Here is a 15,415-nt window from a genome sequence, read left to right on the forward strand (position 1 = left end):
CCAAGCCCTTGCTCTGCCTTCCCAAAGCTGGGTAAGCGAGGTGCTGGGCTTTGTGAAATAGGTGTGAGGCTTTGACAGGGTCCTAGAGTCCTTCTGTCTCCTTTACCAAGGCTAGTTAGCGGTTTCCCAGCTTTGGGAAAGTGGAGGCAAGGCTCCAGGAGCCGGCTAGAGCCTCTCGCCTCCCTTTGCCAGCTTTGGGAAGGCAGCACAAGGTCTGGACCAAATTTTGGCCTCACTCCCCCACGCGACAAGGCAGTATATGGCCCACAGATTCTGTGTCAAAGTTGCAGCCCACTTGGTATGAAAATTTGGGCTGCCCTGATTTAGTTGGATATACAGGATGGAATTCAATGTCTCATGATTGTGACGGTTCCATCAGGGCAAACCTTTCTGCTTCCTAGATGGAACAATCTTCGCTCTCCTCCCTCCAAGCACTGCTCTGGGGATGCTTCTGACACACACACACACCCAAACTGATGGAGGGGGGCTCAGGAGGAAGAGGGAAGGGAACCCTATTGCATTAATGGGTCTGGTTGCTCTGGCTCCCACTAGTGCAACTATTTAGTTGAATTCGGTGCATAGACTGATCGGTATTAGCCGGCTTCCAATGTTCCTGCCATACGTAACCATGGCGGTAGGACTTAGAGAATGTCAAGGCTTCTAACTTCTAACATCAGAAGTGGCTGCTGGGTAAGGCCAAAGGCCCATCTTATCCATCAACCTGTTCTCACAGTGACCAGCCCCCAATGGAAGCCCACAAAGCAGGACTTCTGATAGCAGGACAACTGATAGGCTTGCCCTCCATGAATCTGTCTAACCATCTTTTAAAGTCAACCAAGTTGGTGGCCATCGCTACATTTTGTGGGAGAGAATTTAATCATTTAGCAATGCTCTGTGTAAAGGGGTACTTACTCCTGGTTGTCCTGAATCTTCCAATACCCAGCTCCATGAGACGCCCCCCAGTTCTACTCTTAAGAGAAAGGGAGAAAGTCTTTTCTCTAGCCACCAGTTCTCCATTGCAATTTTTGCAAGATCACATTAAAAATGTGATGTGTACCGAGAATAGAGCATATCTTAATTGCGTTTCTCAGCGTTTCTGCATATATTATGCCTGCCCACATCCTGGGGAGCTGGGTTTAGCTCTGCGTTCCCAGCATTGCTTGAAATACTGTCTGACGGACAATAGAGCCAGACCACAGTCTGGTGATGTAGTCTCCCCTCCAGAGTAGGCTGGAGCCTCTCTCTGTTTGGCTACGGAGTCAGCTAGCCACAGAGTGGGGAGGAACAGCATTTGGGGGGTGGAATATAAAAGGAGTTTCTGAGGGAGGGGGGTAGACAAGGCTGGATTTAAGATGAGAGGTTAGGCTTGGTTTTGAGGAGGGGCAAAGGTTCAGGTTAAGAAATAGGGTTTGGTTGGAGTTGGGAGTTAGGGAGTGAGTTCAGGAGAACTGGTTCTGAGGGAAGTTAAGCATTCACACTGAGGAGGACTAACCATAGCGAGAGGATGGAGCCTCGCAGCTTGGATAGGGAGACCGGGTTGAGGGTCTGGGGAAGGTATACAGGCCGGAGTGTCCTGAGAGGGCTGAGTCTGAGCCAGGAAAGGTAGATCTTGTGGGAATACAGGCTACCTGGGTCTCAGTAGAGTCAGGAGGGAAGAGTTCTTCTAGGTACTGAAGACTCCCAAACCAGTAACAAGGGGTGAGGGGATCCCCTGGGTCTGTAATACCATTTAGAAGACCTCATGAACCAAAGGATTAAGCTGTGAAGGAATCTGTATGGTGCTGAAAGTATTTAATTGTAATATCTAGGTGACAGAAACTGAGTACCCTCTATTCTAGAAACCTGAACATTTACCATCTGAAGTGTAACACCTGATTTTTAGTAACTGAAGAAGAGTTGTGCCAATAGTATTATGTTTAAGCCTGAGACATAATTAAATAAGTTAACTTCAACCTGAAAGAACGCATTTCCTGACCCGCTTCGTTTCATAAACTTCTTTTTATTTAATGAAACGTTTCTTGTTTGTTTGATCAGCTCCTGCCTGAGACTCTAAATCATTAAGTTTTCCCTCACACAAATCCCCCGCCAGATAATCTGTGGTAAATTGTAGAAATTCATGTAATTGGTGTACTGTGAGGTGGGTGCACTATATTTAATTGAGGGCAGTTAGCGGGAGAGGATCCACCGCATTATTAATTGGAGGTATTAAGTGGTGGGTCTGCTACAGCCGATTTGCAATGATCTTAATTGTGTAGCATTACTGACTTGCGGGAAATAAAAGGATGCTTTGATGGGGTTGGTATTATTTGTGAAATTTGTCTCAGAGGGGGGCATAAAACATTTGAAAAGCCTTCAAAAAAAAATGATCATATAAAGGTCGCTTATTAACGGTGAGCCTGGTACACAATTGATCAAACTTACGTAAATCTGTTTCCATGCTATGTCCTTGACTACAGTGAGTCAGAAATCTTATTCATTTCTGCCACTTGGTTGAGCTAGCCCAGTGAGGGGGGAAATGTCCGTTTTCCTCATTGGAAAGCATTCTACCAGCATCTAACCCCCCCCCCCTTTCTCCCACTTTGCAGGTGCCCTCGTGACAAATTTTTTGACTTCAGATCTGGACAGTTATTCTTACTTGAAGAAAGTGGCCTTAGAAGGACACCTTTACAATGGATTTAATTTAATAGCAGCAGACTTGAAGTAAGTATATAAAAACTTCACAGCTAAGGCAGCAAAGGGGGAGGAAAAAGCAAGGGCCAATGGGGTTCATATAATGGATAGCACTAAATGTTTGTAGCATGGGTATGTGTCAGAGCAAAGCCTATTCTGTTTCCCCACCCCCTTTTTAATGAAGAAATTGTGTTCTTGTTGTCGTTGTTTTATTAAGGAACAAATTTAGGGTTGTAGCAGTCTTGAATTGTACTCATAGCAGCCCCATTGAAACTGGTGGACATGGCAGTCTTAATTTCAATGGGTTTACTCTGGGCAATGAATGTACATTTTACCTTTATTCAGTAGGCTAGTTTCTACATGCCCTCACAAACCATATTCTGTCCTTCATCCAGGCACGCCAGAGGCATTATCAGGACATATTCCAGCCAGGCAAAAACGTTATGGGGTTAGAAACAGAGCCAGTGGGAAGTGTGGCCTGGGGAGAGATCTGAGGGCCAGGTAGGGAGGCCTGGAGGGCCACATTTGCCCTCTGAGCTTGAGGTTCCCTACCCACGCTACACTGCGGTTGTGGAGAAGGGAGACGGGATTGCCAGGCAAGCTGCATAGATGACTAAAAGGAGTAGGCATGGATAAGGAAGGAAGCGCGGTGCCATCTCACAGTTATTACAAACTAATGGCTGCAATCTGCTCGCTTTGTTCACCTGGTCAGGCATCTAGGGAGAACTTGAATGAGAAAGGACCGAGAGGCAGAAACAGATGTGGTGATAATGATGAAGTCAAGGATGTCGCTCCCTGGAAATGTAAAATGGCACATCCCAGGTGTCAAGTGGGAACTGCCAATAATCCGAGTGGATCTGAAGTCAAGCACACTTCAGGTGTCATTTCATATGGTTCTGTAGATCTTCGCGGGGCTTTCTGAATTAGTCACATAATGAATATAGAATGCGGTCCTGGGAGAAAGCAGAGACAGAGTGCTAGTGAGCTCTGCTAGGCTCTAATTAACCCAAGAGGGTGACCTCAACCTGGATTTGAAGTAGCCTTTCTAGAAGGAGGCTTAAAGCGTTCCCCCCCCACACCCCGATCTATGAAATCATAGCAATGAAGGAAATTGCCCATTGTTTGGATGTATATTACGAACGGTACAGCTGCTTAGCTTTTTGGATCCAGCAAACTAAGCACACGCTTAAACCTCTTATCAATATACCCTGTTTGTTCTACATGCTTTTGTGGCACACTTAATCATGCAGAGTTGTGGTGGGACTATCATATCCACCAGGCGTTTGTGTAGCCCTGAAAGGGATGTAAGAATCCCCTGCTAGAGCACAAAAATCTTGGGTCAGCAGAGGCTGGATGACCATCTATCAGGGATGCTGTGGTGGCACCATGCACTGAGCAAGTGGGGTTGCATTAGGTGGCCCCTAAGATTCATTCTAACTCTAAAATGGTATAATTAATGTCATTCCCCGCTCACTGGGTTAACCTGCCGCTGAACCAAATGGAGGGTGTTGCTAAGACTTTGCTGCCGCAAGCTTCAAATTTATGTGAATTTTGTTTTCATTTTGCTTGCCAACCCTGCCCCACGGTGCAGGCCAACATAAATCATATCATTTTGTTTTCCTGTGGTGGAATACAGAAACGGGATTGGATGCTGAAGTGTGTGCCGCTTGACGATCCTTTTGGCCCTTTGCCGATCTGTAAATCAATTATTTCTGGGGCTCTGCCGCCCTTAGTTCAGCTCCGCTTTCAGCATTCCTGTTGCCTACTGGGGCTGCCTCAGCCCAGCCGAGCTGCCTTCTGGTTAGCTTTCAAATGCAGTAACTGGCCTTATTAAATGTATTATTATTTATTCATTTATGCCAGTTGCATTGAAGGATAGGTAGGCCTCAGTGGTATTTTGTAATGCTTCTTGAACAAGATGCCAAAGATGCTGGACTCCTCAGGAACCAAAGCATTGTCTGTTAACGGTATAGTTAGGAGTCTGTGGTGTATACAGTGGTACCTCAGGTTAAGAACTTAATCCGTTCTGGAGGGCCGTTCTTAACCTGAAACTGTTCTTAACCTGAAGCACCACTTTAGCTAATGGGGCCTCCCGCTGCCGCCGTTCTGCCGCCGTGCAATTTCTGTTCTCATCCTGAAGCAAAGTTCTTAATCCGAGGTACTATTTCTGGGTTAGCGGAGTCTGTAACCTGAAGCGTCTGTAACCTGAAGCGTCTGTAACCCGAGGTACCACTGTATCTGGGATGAGGAACCTCAAGTCCAAGGCCCAAATGCAGCCCTCCAGGCCTTTCTGTCTGGCCTTCAAGACATTTCCCAGGCCACACCCTGTCCCTGCTTTTCACCCTCCTTGAGTGCTTTTGCATGACAGGAATGCATTCTTGAACTGTGATAATGCCTCTTGCTTGCATGGATGGCTGATTGAGAGATGGGTGTATAGCTTTGACTGTACAGAGTAAAAGGTCCCGCTTGTTGCTCTGCTTGCTTTTGACTCTGGCCCTGCCCACCGCCGGCATGCGCCCCCCTCCCCAAAAGTTGCTCCCCTGTTGTGCATTTGCCAGTTCGTTCTTATGTGTGTACAGTGCATAGCTGACTACTTCAAATACGCTATATGTATTTTGACAAGAAGAGGAAGCTTCCCCTGGGCAGTAATTACTTTCTATATCCATTTCTTGACAGCTCAATAGAGTGTATCAAAGATGGATGGCTGCTAGCCAAAGAGGGGGGTATTCAGAATATGCCAAACAAACCATGTCCTCCTCCTGCTCTCCCTCCCCAAAATAGCACTCTGGTTTCACAGAAGTAGTTATAAGAGTTCTTCCCCTCAAATAGGTAGCCTTTGGACTCTCAGTGTTTTGCAGTAGGATTTCAGGTGCATACCAGAACTTCAGGCTTGTGCAATTTCAGTGGATTCAAAGGTTCTGTTGCCCTGGTGCGGCAAACCCACTTTTTTTGGTTTTTTAAATGGGTGTTTTGCAATTAGGAAAATCCTCTGAAAAGTGTTGGATGAATGAACGATGAACAGTACAAGCAAATCAGGATGAAATCAAGATCTGAGCTCATGACCGTATAACACCCCCCCCCACAACCAAATTGGAACAGATACTCAGTAAAGACCAGGCATAGTCTAACCTCTGTGTAAGTTTTGTGCAAGCGAGTCAATGCACGAGTCAAGGGTGAGCCTATGTTTGAATAAAACATGATTTGTGTTCCAGTGTGTTGTAAATGCATACTGCAGCTGTTAGTAATCAATAGGTTGGTGTTTGAGCATTACCTGTATTTAGTGGAGCTTTGACTATACAAAGATTACTAGTGAAACTGAGTTGGTAGGCATGTGTTGTGACCTGCCGTGGGATAGCTGACCGGTGAATCCCAGGCTTACAAATGGAAGGAGAATAATTTGTTTTCTCCAGACAACTTAAAAAATGCTGGGGGTCTTGGCAGACCACATAATAACATTTTTGTTTGTTTATTCTACAAATCAAAATATATACGTAACTCATATTTGAATAACTGTCAAGGTGCCTTATAATGCAATGGAAGAAGGCAAAAAACCCACGATCTTATTCTTTCTTTAGCATCAACATCAATATCATCACTGTATTATGAAAATCGTGGGCTTTGGGCCAGGCTGCTAAGAAGGGCTCCTTTTTAAACATTTAAGGGGAAATTAGTAGACTGCACCAGTGCATGAATATCACAGGCCCTTGTTCAAAATGGTTTTGATTTCTGTCATCAGAAAAAATAAACTGAGTGCAAGACCAAGTGCAGATATTTCTGACTGCTCCACAACCTTACTGTAGATAATGGAGCTTTTGCACCATCGCAGCTTGAGAACCTTTGGCTTAGACAACGTGGCACCAGACATTCTTGGACTGCAACTCCCATCATCCTTGACTGTTAGCCATGATGACTGGAGTTGGTGGCAGCTGTAGTTTGGTGGCAGCTGTAGTTCAACAGCATTCAGATGGCAACACGTTGGCTAACCCTGGCTTGAAGTGTAGCTTAGTTCATGTGCGTTTTCTTTTCTTTAGAAGGACGGTCTCTGGTTCTGCCCCTTGAAAGCAGCAATCACCCATTCTTTTGGACGGAGTGGGGAATGCCTGTTCTCCTTCGTCTTCCTAGTAGTAGCACTTGGCTTTGTTTGTTTGACTAGCACTGCATTCCCTCCCCCTTAGTTCTGGAGTGCCGATCTCTTCCGTATGGCAACCTTACTCTGTTGTCTGGACCTGTGGCTTGTGATGGAGCCATGTTAATCATGAGCATGGGTTTGAGAGAATGCTTTTTATAAATGTCATAGCTTGAAGGTCAGAACAATCCGTAGTAGAATCTTCTTCCCTGCTTCAAGTAAAGTGGACCATTAGAATTCAGCTGCAGACTGCCGCAAGTCGTGGTAGGTCAGGCAGAAGCTTTCATTTAAAACATTTCCTAGTGTCTCCTGCTTAGAGCGATGATCTTCAAATCCCAGTGGAATCATAACTACTGTAGGGCATCTTTGTGATTTGCTAATTTGCCCTTGGTCTCTCTGTAATGAAGATGAACACTCTCCTGGAACCAGGGGCTGGGGAGGACATGCAGGGAGGGCAGACACCGTTCAGAAATGGGGGCAGCCTTCTCTCCCTACAAGTTCAGGCGGTTTAGACCTCTTTCTGTTGCAATCATTCAGAGCCAGCCCTGACCAGATCTTTGTGGTCTTGGTACGATTAGCTCCTGCTCGTCCCTTCTCAATGACAAAGCCACAAATACCTGCTCTGTGCTCAATCTGTTGGACAAGGTTGGGTAATAAATAGTCTTGTTTCTCTTTCCTTCCTTCCTTCCTCTTTCTTTCTTCCTTCCTTCCTTCCTTCCTTCCTTCCTTCCTTCCTCTTTCTTTCTTTCTTTCTTTCTTTCGCCTTCCTTCGTCCCTCTTTCTTCCTTCTTCTTTCTTTCTTTGGATTTTTTTTTAAACAGCTTTCCTTTTTATAATTCAAGAATATTTGAGGTGGCTTATAAAGGAATGGCAAAACAGAACAGCATTTTTTTTTTTATTTTTTTTTATTTTTTTTTTTTAGAATGCTGGCATATGTTTTATTTTTTATTTTTTTAAATGATATTTATTAAGATTTTCAAAGATACAGAAAGTAAAGATTAAAATACATTCAAAGCCTTATTTTCATAGATCCACTTTCCGGGACTCCCCCCTTCCCCCACCCCTACCATATTCCCCTTTCATATTGTTGGCTCCACAAGCTCTCAGTTCTAAGTAAAACTTAATTTGTTTAAACCATTATTCGAATTTAAAATTTATACACTCCTCATCAATACCCTTAATAAAAAACAAAAGTTCTCTCCCCAGGGCCCACCCCATTTTCATTCCACAATTTCCCTTTTTTTTAAAAAATAAGGACACCCCACACAATAGAAATATAAGAAATAAGAAATAAAAAGTATAATAGGTGAAAAAGAGCCAGTTCAGAAAAAAAAAAGTTGACAAGCCTTTGGATTTTAGTTCTCCCCCCCCTGTCCCCGGTTTAATTTCCCCCTGACCACCAAACCATGTTATCTGCCTGGAATTCTTAAAGTCCATAAATCACCTATTTCCCCCAACTCCTTGCTGGCTTTTTCTTTTTATAGTTATTTTTTAAGACATTTAACTTCAAATCTTTAATAAAACTCCCCCCATTGTTCTTTCCAAGTTGTAGTCCAATTTCCTCTTGTTCCGCTGCTGAAACGTTCTAATTCAGAAGTTTAGTAACTCTGCAGGGATTATTGTTATTCAGGAACAAAAACTTGCGTTCAGTCCCTTCCTTTCTTCAATAGAAAATTCTATTGTCTCCTTTAGCTGAACACCCTGTAGACAAAATATTATTTCCGTTTTGCAGCTTTCCCAGAAGATAACCAGTCCTGTAAAATTCCAATGGTATTTTTCCACTTACGACCATCTTTGTAATGTCCCGAAACTCCTCTAGGGGGATTGTTGTAACTTTGTTTTCTCTAGTCCAAAAGTCCGATTGTTATCCATGTTTTCGCCATTTTGTATCCAAGTTTTAACGGGTTATAGCAAATTGTAACAAATTTAACCAGCAAAGTTCTCATAATAAGATCCTCTCTGCTTTCCGACTTTGACAGCTACTTTGACAGCTGTCAAAATCTCCGACTCTTTTCACCAGGCTCTCTCTTCAATCACCCCGGTTCCCAGGGGGGGGGGTCACGTTTCCCTTCTCCCTCAATTCTTCCTCCAGCACAGTTCTTGTAGTTCCCCATCGTGGAATTCTTAGTTTTTATCAGCAATACAAATCTTTTTGGACCTTGGTTTCCACCATCCTTGTTTTGGAAGGTTTACAGTAGGGAGGGCAGAACAGCATTTTTAAAGAGCCTCTAAAAATACAGTACAGCTTCTAAAAATTCCCTTCCACTGCCCTGCCTTTTCCGATGTCAGTGAGTACCTGAAACTGTCATTTGCGGAGTCAACACCATTGCTCCATCTACCCGCCATGCTGTCTACTCCAACTGGCAACAGTTCTCTTGAGCAGAAGCCCTTCTTCCACCCTGGCAATGGGCATCCTTCAAACTGAAAGATGATGGGGATTAATCCTGGGGAAGTCTTCGTTCAAAACATGTGCTCTCCTGCTGAGCCACATCTGTGTTCTCCCATAAATAGGAAATTTCTGCCCACTTTCAAATGCTTATTGTCAGAGTTGCTTCCAGATCCTAGCTCACAGAGGATCACGCTAGCCAGCGATCATTAAATAAAAGTCTTTATTGAGTTACAGTTTCCATTCTCAAGCTGCTGCGTGCAACCCTACGTCTAATGGTTAGATCGGCGAAGCTCCATCTGAGTCTCCGCCCCTTGTACACCAACTTAATATCCTAGCCTTGCTCCACCTTTTCCGCCTGACTGTTCTTCTCTGGGTCCCTCTGCCCCCCGGGGTCTCTTCCTTCCGGGATTCCTCTGACGCTGACGCTGACCCCCCTGACTCTTCACCCTCCTTTCGGCGGGCTTTAGGACCTGGCTCCCTTTCCGGGCTGCCTACTGCGCCACCTTCCTGTGCATTTGAACTTGGCACGCGCGCCCAACCTTCCACCTTCCGTCTGACCGTTTCTTCGCTCCCCGATGGAGGTGTGGCCACTCCTGACTCGTGCCCTCCCCCCTGTTGTGAGCTGCCAGCGCTTGATCCCTGGCGCCCTTCCTCTTCCCTGCTCTCTGGCGGTGACGCTGGTCCTGATTTCCAACTGCTCCCCTCTGAGTCCCCTCTGGCTCTATCTTCCTGGGGTGTCCCCCTAGGCTCCCCCCTTGCCCTGGCCACAGGTGCTCCTTTCTGTGAATCTTCTGATTCACTGGAAAGACTCGGAGATCTCGGGTCGTCGTCATCACTCATCTTTTCTTCTGCCTCCTCCCCCTCGCTCTCTGTTTCCTCCCTTGCCCTTGCCTCTGCTCCTGAACCCCTGACACTTATGTTCTTTTCTTTCTTGCTTTTAGTTTGCTCCTGTTTCGAAGTCCATTCTGCACTTTCTCTCCCCCCACTACTGTAACAAGTGATAAGTAGAGTTCTCATTACATGGGGGCACATGGTTAGATCTCGCTTTCCTGGTTTCTTTAGTTTACCTTTTTCCATTCTGCAGTGTGCCAACTCCAGTTTGGTTCAGCTAGCCCAAGATGGGCCCTGTCCTCACAGATTTTCCTTTGCTTCACTTATATGTCCAACTGTTTTCTCTGCTCAGCGAAGAGGGAAAGACAGCAAAGTAGGTATATTTTTAAAACGCAACGTAAAGGGACTGTTCCGATTAGCTTGTGACCATTTGACAAAAGTGGGTAGAAATATGTGAGCAGCTTCTGAAAGTGCTGCTCCCTTCCATTGCCCTTGTGTTTTTTTGCGTGTTTTTTTTTATGACGGCTGTAAAACAATCCAGGCAATGTGGTTGGCTTATATGCCAAATATTCACTGCGGCCAACATTGGATACGCTAATCTCTGAATTGCAAAAGCCTTCAGTGATGTCTTGTGGATATTTCGCCCTTAGGCTTTGATACTAGTGGCTACGTTGCCTGCAAGACACTCAGAATTCCCTTTGGTAATAAGATTGATCTTGAAACATAATTCCAAACAGTTTACACTGAAGCTATAAATTTCCGTGGCTGGCTCATGTTGCTGTTTGTCTGCAGCGAAGTTAACATCACTTGTTTTCAGAGGTTCTCTGCGGGTTGATGTTGGGCTGGATCCAGAGCTGCCCGTGAGCAGCAGAAGGGCCTCTTCTGCGGGCAGAAGGGCCCTTTCTGACATAGCGCAAGATTCTTGCACAAGAAAGGACGGACTGGGAAACCAGAGGTCGGCTTCTGTTTGTGCAAGGCATCGCAGAATCCCCTGTGCATTACACAACTTGCCGCCAACACTACCCCTTGCACAAAGTGGAACAGTAGCTGCTCACCAGAACTTCTCCATCTAAGGGCCTCTCTGGATCCAAGCAGAGTAGATTCTTCTAAAAACGTGGGATTAAAAGAAAAGAAAGGAAAGGAAAGCTCTCTTAAATGAATAAAAATACCTTGTCTTTCGTGCTAGCTCTTGCTTTTAAAATAAAATGCATGTGAATAAAAGCACGTATATCCTTCCTTTCTGTACTGCAAGATATCCAAGGCAGCTAACAACAATATAATAGCTATTGCAGGAATATAGGGTTGGGTCCAACTGTTTTTGATAAGAGCAGACCCAGCTGAAATCAACTAAGCCAAATTTATCATGTTTATAATATTCTGTTGGGAGCTGACCATAGTGGCTGGGGAAACCCAGCCAGATGGGCAGGGTATAAATTATTATTATTATTAGTCTCCATTGATTTCAATGGGTCTTTTCTGAGTAGAACAAACTTTGGATGCTCCCCTCCAGTCACGAGAGTGGCAGTTCCTATTCCTCATGTCTGAGTCTGGCACTGCAACTTATTTTTGAAGATCATGCTAATATGGGCAACAGCGATGAAAAATCAGAGCGGGTGGCAGTATTTTGGGAAAAAGCTGACCTTCCAGCCCAGTTTTAGAGGACAGAATGTGGCCCTTCTTTCCTGAGCTAGTTACAACATTCCCTTCCTGGAATGTGTGAGTACCAGCTTGTATATGTGTGTGTTTTCTAGCTGCTGAAGCTATTTGCTATTCAAATCTGTTACGGTTTGAGGTATGTGGAATAGAGAGTGTACTTCTGGGGAAATGTGGAATGTTGGGGAAATAAGCTACAGATGTCCTGAATTAACAAGGCTGTGCTTCAGATGCATCTCCCATTGTCCTGCCCCCAACCCCCTAAACTCCAAGGAATCTTAACTGCTGAAATTCTCAAACCAGAACTTCAAGGCAAGTATTAATGTTCCTTTCACACTCAAGTCTGCTACTAAAGGAAGTCTCTGGTGACTACTTAAATCAGCACATGATAGTCTTTTGCAGCAATGCTTGGCTAATAGATACATGTAAGAACTGGCTCTGGATTAGCTTCTGGGGTGCTCCCTCACTCAAAGACAGCTTTTTTAATATACTTCATACAGGCTTGGCACAAATATCAGTCAGATCATGGTTTACAGAGCCTAACTGGTTTGATGAGTCTAAATTGACAAACTTTGGTTTGCGACGGGGCAGAACTCAGATTATAAAATGATGGTTTGAATTTAAGCAAGCTGGTTTATATTACGTCTGACTCTGCAGATAGCAAACTAGGCTTGATGTTTTCCACATACTTAGCTCTTTTTGCTTATGTCTTTAGGAGCGTATAGCCTTTCAAGGAGTTGATCTACATGGTCAAGTTGGGACATTTTCTATAGAGACTTCCTAGGCAGGTGCTGTTTGTGGCTAGAATGTTGTACTGGAACCAGAGCCAGCGCTGTCCTGGAACCAACTATCCAGTGCACTTGTTGCAACGTTATTATCTACCTAGGGAAGCTTGAAAATGGAAGGAGCTAAATCTCCACTTAAGAAAAATCCTGAATTTTGTATAGTGTGCAACTATCCCTGTTTGACCAGGAATGGTCTTTGTTTTCAGTTACCTAAGCCTAATCAGGTACAGTCTTTATTTTTGCATTTTGGGGGGATTCTTGAAAAACATTTTAACGTAAGTGAATTGCTAGAGGACTTGTTCTTTAGGGTTCATCTGCCTTACCGGGATCTCTAGTAGTTTGGTGTTCTTCAGCTTTGGGTCCCCAGATGTTGTGGGATTACAACTCCCATCATCCCTGACCATTGGCTAAGCTGGTTTGGGCTGATGGGTGTTGCAGTCCAGCAATGTGTGGGAACCAGAGTTGAAGAATGCTGAAGTTGTAGGTGCATTGTGTCTAGTGTCAACACATTTGAATGGACACAGTGACACACTGCATTATACAGCCTGCACATTCACATACCGCTGCTGCTGCTGCTGCTGCTGCTGCTTAGTTTGAATTGTTGATAACCTATTGTAAGGTAGTTGTGGTTTTCCAGTGTGTTCAGCTGAAAAAAGCAAATACCATAATAGCTTGGAAGGAAGGCAGTAGCAGATTAAATTAACATAGCATGCAGAAATCAAAGAAGACTCTTCAGCAATGAGTAATAACAAGGGCAATTCAGACAATGATGAGTATCTGGGGTGTTACATACACGACTCTTGCTTTATTTCTTTTTTGGGGGGGGTGAAATGGAAAGCACATGACCATTGGTGTTTTAGCACACATTCCATTAAACTGTTGTGCACTACTGCAAATGCGTGAAATATTTGTGGAAGCCCATAGCGGTATTTGAAACTTGCTTGGTTGCTTGAAAATATGTTAAGTTCTTGCCACAATCTTTATTAATAGATTTCTCCTCTCTCGTCTCTCTCTTTTAAAAAAAACCAGCAAGATACATAGTTAAAATCTAGAAGCCTGGAAACTACAAAACTCTTATCCTGGAGGAGTTGTGGAATAGTACATGAGATGAATTTATATTGAGCAGAACATCTGATTGACTTGCCTTGGGAACGAGTCTGATACGTTCGTTCTTTTTGCTGAATTTTGCTTTCTTTCCTTAAAACAAAAAACTTTGGCTTTTTAGCGATGCGTGACCAGCTTGGGTTTTGTAAGGAATTGCTGGAATGTATGTCTTTGAGAAGGGTGGGGGATAAAGATCTAAGGTGAAACATAGCAACATGACTAATGGGCGATGCATCATCCACTTGGGGTTCTTTTGTGGGGGGGGAGATATTTCAAGTGCAAAGGTGCTCCCTCCATAGAAAATAAAGCGGTAAATCAGAGGTGTATATTTACCATGCAATTATGAGGGCCGCGAAACGGTTGCAAAAGAGTGCAAATCCTTCATTTCTAATGACAGGCGTTGATTTGTTTGGCACAACTATTCCCTGCTGCTTTAGTTGTTTACTGCCTGTTCCATGTGTGGCATTAGAGCATGGGTCGTCAAACTAAGAGCTGCGGGCCAGATCAGGCCCAATTGCCTTCTAGATCCGGCACGCGGACGTTCCAGGAATCGCTGCGTGGATCGCCAACACACGCGTTCTTTCCCTCTCCCTCCCTCTCCCTCACACAGCGGCACTTTTCTCCTCAGGGAAGGAGCAATCTTGTCCCACGCCGCTTGCCGTTGACGGCAGGAGTTGGCTCGCCCGCCTGCCCGCCTCAGTGGGCATGTGACGCTGGCTGCCGACTGCTGCTGCGTTTTCCTACGGCGCCTCCTCCCTCTTTCAGTCTCCCCTTCCTTCCTTCTCCACACCCCTTTTCCATGCCACTTCCTTGCATGCTTTCTTCACTGCCTGCCTCCCTCCTTCATTTCTCCCATGGCATTCAGGCGGGTTGTTGCGGCAGCTGTGGCCGCAGCTTGCGGGTTGGCGGGCGGCTCTGTCTTCTTCTCCGTGGTGCCTCTCAGGAAGTAGCAGCAGCAGGTGGTGGGTAAAAGCTCCAGCGAAGCCCCAGTTCCCCTACGTCCGTTCACGGCTCCTCCGCCGGGGCTGCTGCTTCTGTCTTCACTGGCCAACACAGCCTCCTGCCCTGCCATGGCGCCTGGCTGGCTGGAGAAGCCCAACTGCGGCTAATGGGACGACAACAGGGACAGGTAAAGCGAAGCATCTTCAGGCCTCTTGGCGGGCGGGTGAAAATCGTTCATTCCCCCCCCCCATATAGTCCAGCCCTCCACAAGGTCTGAGGGTCAGTGGACCAGCCCCCTGCTGAAATGTTTGCTGACCCCTGCATTAGAGCCATTGGGACTTGCGCTAGCAGAACAGGCTATTCCTCTCCTCTCTCCTCTCCTCTCACCTGCAGCCCCCTGTGCACTCTCAAAATCAGCTCCAGAGGGTTCACAGACCCCCCCAGAGAAGATTTTGGGGGTTGAAAGAGGCAGTGGAGGAAACAAACGTGATGCTGTGCAAGTAAAACTCTGTTGGTTCTGCTTTGGTTACAACCCACAGTGCTTAGTACAGCCTTCCAGCAACCTGGTATGCCCCCCACCCCAGATGCATTGGACTGCAGCTCTCATCGTCTTTGGTTGTTGGTCATACTGACGATCATCCCTGACTATTGGGGGGCTGGTGGAGTTGCATCCCAATCCATCTGGATGGCGCCAGGTTGTAAAAAGCTGGTGGAGTATATTAGTCTGCTATTGTAACACAAAGTCAAGAGCGAAGCAAGGACAGCAATACGTCACTTGTTTGCATTAAGCTAAAAATTAGCATGGCTTAACATTGCGTTCAAACCAGACGGTGGTTTAATTCATGTTTAATTTGCTGTGTAAAATTGATTTTTGTGTTTAATAAAGAGAGAAAAGAAAGAAGGCCTGCCCCAGCA

General features: G+C 45.3%; 1 protein-coding gene across 3 annotated transcripts in view; it reads left to right on the forward strand.

Annotated features, from left to right (window-relative positions):
• The window catches only part of TANGO2 (transport and golgi organization 2 homolog), a gene marked incomplete at its 5' end in the record, with an annotated part of 95,072 nt that overhangs the window by 52,415 nt on the left and 27,242 nt on the right, over positions 1-15,415 (forward strand). For all 3 annotated transcript variants that reach the window (XM_080985244.1, XM_080985246.1, XM_080985245.1), the window contains one exon: positions 2,586-2,700. In XM_080985244.1, coding sequence (XP_080841370.1) covers positions 2,586-2,700 — 115 coding nt within the window. The remainder of the gene's footprint in view (positions 1-2,585; positions 2,701-15,415) is intronic.

Source organism: Podarcis pityusensis (assembly GCF_964106645.2).
Source record: "Podarcis pityusensis genome assembly, chromosome: 16".
Taxonomy (NCBI): domain Eukaryota; kingdom Metazoa; phylum Chordata; class Lepidosauria; order Squamata; family Lacertidae; genus Podarcis; species Podarcis pityusensis.